The sequence below is a fragment of the Octopus sinensis genome, linkage group LG18 (genome assembly GCF_006345805.1).
Source record: "Octopus sinensis linkage group LG18, ASM634580v1, whole genome shotgun sequence".
Lineage (NCBI taxonomy): Eukaryota > Metazoa > Mollusca > Cephalopoda > Octopoda > Octopodidae > Octopus > Octopus sinensis.
The window spans coordinates 44,344,405-44,346,904 of record NC_043014.1 but is presented as its reverse complement, the minus strand read 5'-3'; the positions used below and the strand labels follow the sequence as shown (position 1 = coordinate 44,346,904).

The 2,500-nt window shown below is 39.8% G+C and overlaps 1 protein-coding gene across 1 annotated transcript in view; it reads right to left on the bottom strand.

Moving 5' to 3' along the window:
- The window catches only part of LOC115221527 (calponin-2-like), a 56,220-nt gene that overhangs the window by 719 nt on the left and 53,001 nt on the right, over positions 1–2,500 (bottom strand). Inside the window, 2 exon segments of the mRNA XM_029791729.2 lie at positions 1–1,105; positions 1,108–1,444. The exon segment at positions 1–1,105 is cut by the window's left edge and continues 719 nt beyond it. Of these exon segments, the coding sequence (XP_029647589.1) occupies positions 552–1,105; positions 1,108–1,444 (891 nt within the window). The 3' untranslated portion in view covers positions 1–551.

Here is a 2,500-nt window from a genome sequence, read left to right as displayed (position 1 = left end):
ATACCAGGAAGGACATGATGAATCTATTGCTCCAAGGACCTTGATGTTTCACAAAAATGAAGATGTAAAATATACAAAATAATAATAATAATAATCATTATGATATTGATATTTATATTAATAATAATAATCATCGCTTATTTCAGAAAGGCATTGTTTTCGTAATATTTTCACTCTTCCTTCTTATCCTTATTTGTTCTGATGGTGTTTATTTCAAAGATCCTTTGCATTCATTCATTCTTTGGATATTCTTTCGTTTTAACTATTGTTGCTGTTGTTGTAATTTACCGTTACTCTTGTTGTCTTTGTGAATGCTGTTATTATCGCTGTTGTTGATGTCATTGTTGTTCATTGTTCAATTGGTGTTACTGCTGCTGCTGTTGCTGCTGCTGCTGCTGCTGTTGTTGTTGCTGCTGTTACTGTTGCTTCCAAAGTGGTGGTGGTGGTGGCGGCGGTAGTAGTTCTGGTGGCAGTGGTGATGGTACTAGTTGGTGAAGGTGTTGGAGGTTGTACTGCCGTTACAGTTGGATTTCCAGGCATCAAGAAACAGCTTAATCACAGATGTGTCGTGCTTTACCAATGTTCATGCCTGTCTGGTTGGCTCCCTTGTTATGACCGTATTGCAGACTGATAGTAGATTTACCTGACTCACTGAATTCGTCACATCTGATGTCAGCCACGTGGCGGACAGCACCAAAGGACATACCTGCCTGGCTGGCAAACTTGTTGGTTCCAGCTTGGAGTGACAGGGAACCATCGCTCTCTTTGTCATATTGGTCAGCTCGAATATCAGCAATGTGGCGAACAGCACCGAAAGAGGTCATGCCTTTCTGACTGGCAAACTGGTTTGTACCAGCCTGCAGAGTCAACATACCTTCAGCATCTTTTGTAATGTCATCACACCGAATATCAGCTACGTGTCTCACGCCACCTATACAGCTCATACCCTTTTGGCTGGCACCCTTGTTGCTACCAGCCTGGAGACCAATCACTGTGTGACCCTCTGCATTCATGTCATCAGCTCTGATGTCACTAATGTGGCGAACAGCTCCGAAACCACTCATACCAGCCTGACTGGCACACTTGTTGGTTCCACTCTGCAAACGATGTGACCCTGAGAATCCTGGGTGATTTCATCTGCTCTAATATCAGCGATATGGCGGACGGCACCAAAAGACATACCTGACTGAGTGGCAAACTTGTTTGTGCCAGCCTGGAGGGAGATTACGCCTTGGCCCTCTTTGTTCATGTCATCAGCTCGGATATCTGCAATATGTCTCACAGCTCCAATCTTCATACCAATTTGACTGGCAAACTTGTTAGTGCCTGCCTGCAAACCAATAATTCCCTCTCCGGCTCTTAGTTGTTCTTCACTGAAATTTACTTGATGTTTTTCAGTTGGTTTGGGGCCACAAACAGGTCCACTGAAACCTCGGCGTTGGGCCTGTTAGGAAATAAAAAAAATACAGCAAAATTAAACTCATGGAAGGTGTGAATTGGTTGTTATTGAAAACTTTCAAACAAATGGACAAATCTTAATGGGCAATTTAGGAAGCCATGAGTTATTTAAGGTATCTGATTATTTAATAAATCATGAAGTTATTGTTACTGCTGTTTAGGCTTAAGTCAGCCTAAACAATAGTTAAGGCATACCAGCTATGGCCATCCCATCCCATCGTTTTCATATGTATATTAATCTTAACTGACCTGAGCAAGAATCAGTCACTATTTTTACAATTCTAACAGGTTAATTAACTATGTAGAAGTTCCCTATTTGGTTTGATTCATGAAATGTTTTCTTACTGAGTATTATTGAATTAAAAAAAAAAACAACTGGATTTTATAATGATTATTATTTTATATAGAAAGGTGTACGGATGGTGGTCTTAGAGGTTTAAGATAGGGATTTCTATATTTAATCATTAATAGCATCACTAACTTGATGCATAAAATGAACAATGAACATTTGTAGGGATGTAAGCTGTTCTAACAGTACATCTCGATAGGAAGGGAAATTTATCTTTCTTTTACTACTGTAACATTGATTGCCTTAGAGTATAGGTAATATCCATCAACACTTCTACTACTTTGACCCTCACCACACACCACTAGTGTCTTATGATATTATTAGTATTTTCTTATCCCCTATCATCACCTCCAACAATAGCTGTGGCTGTATCTTTTACTATTGATTTGCAGTATATCGACTTAGTTTCATATCATGCCACCCACAATAAACGTGAGTGTGTGTGAATGTTTATATATAGATGTGCGTGCATGCATACACACACACACACACACACACACACACACACACACCACACACATAGACACACGCACACACATGCTTTGAATGACTGCATATGTTGTTTACATTGGTTGTTAAAGGTATTTGTGGTGAGTCTTATATGATTCCTCTTCATACTATTGGCAGGTATTGTGGTTGACCTAATATCATCATTTTGTCGGTAATTTGGGGGTGGGTTTGTGCAGATTACCC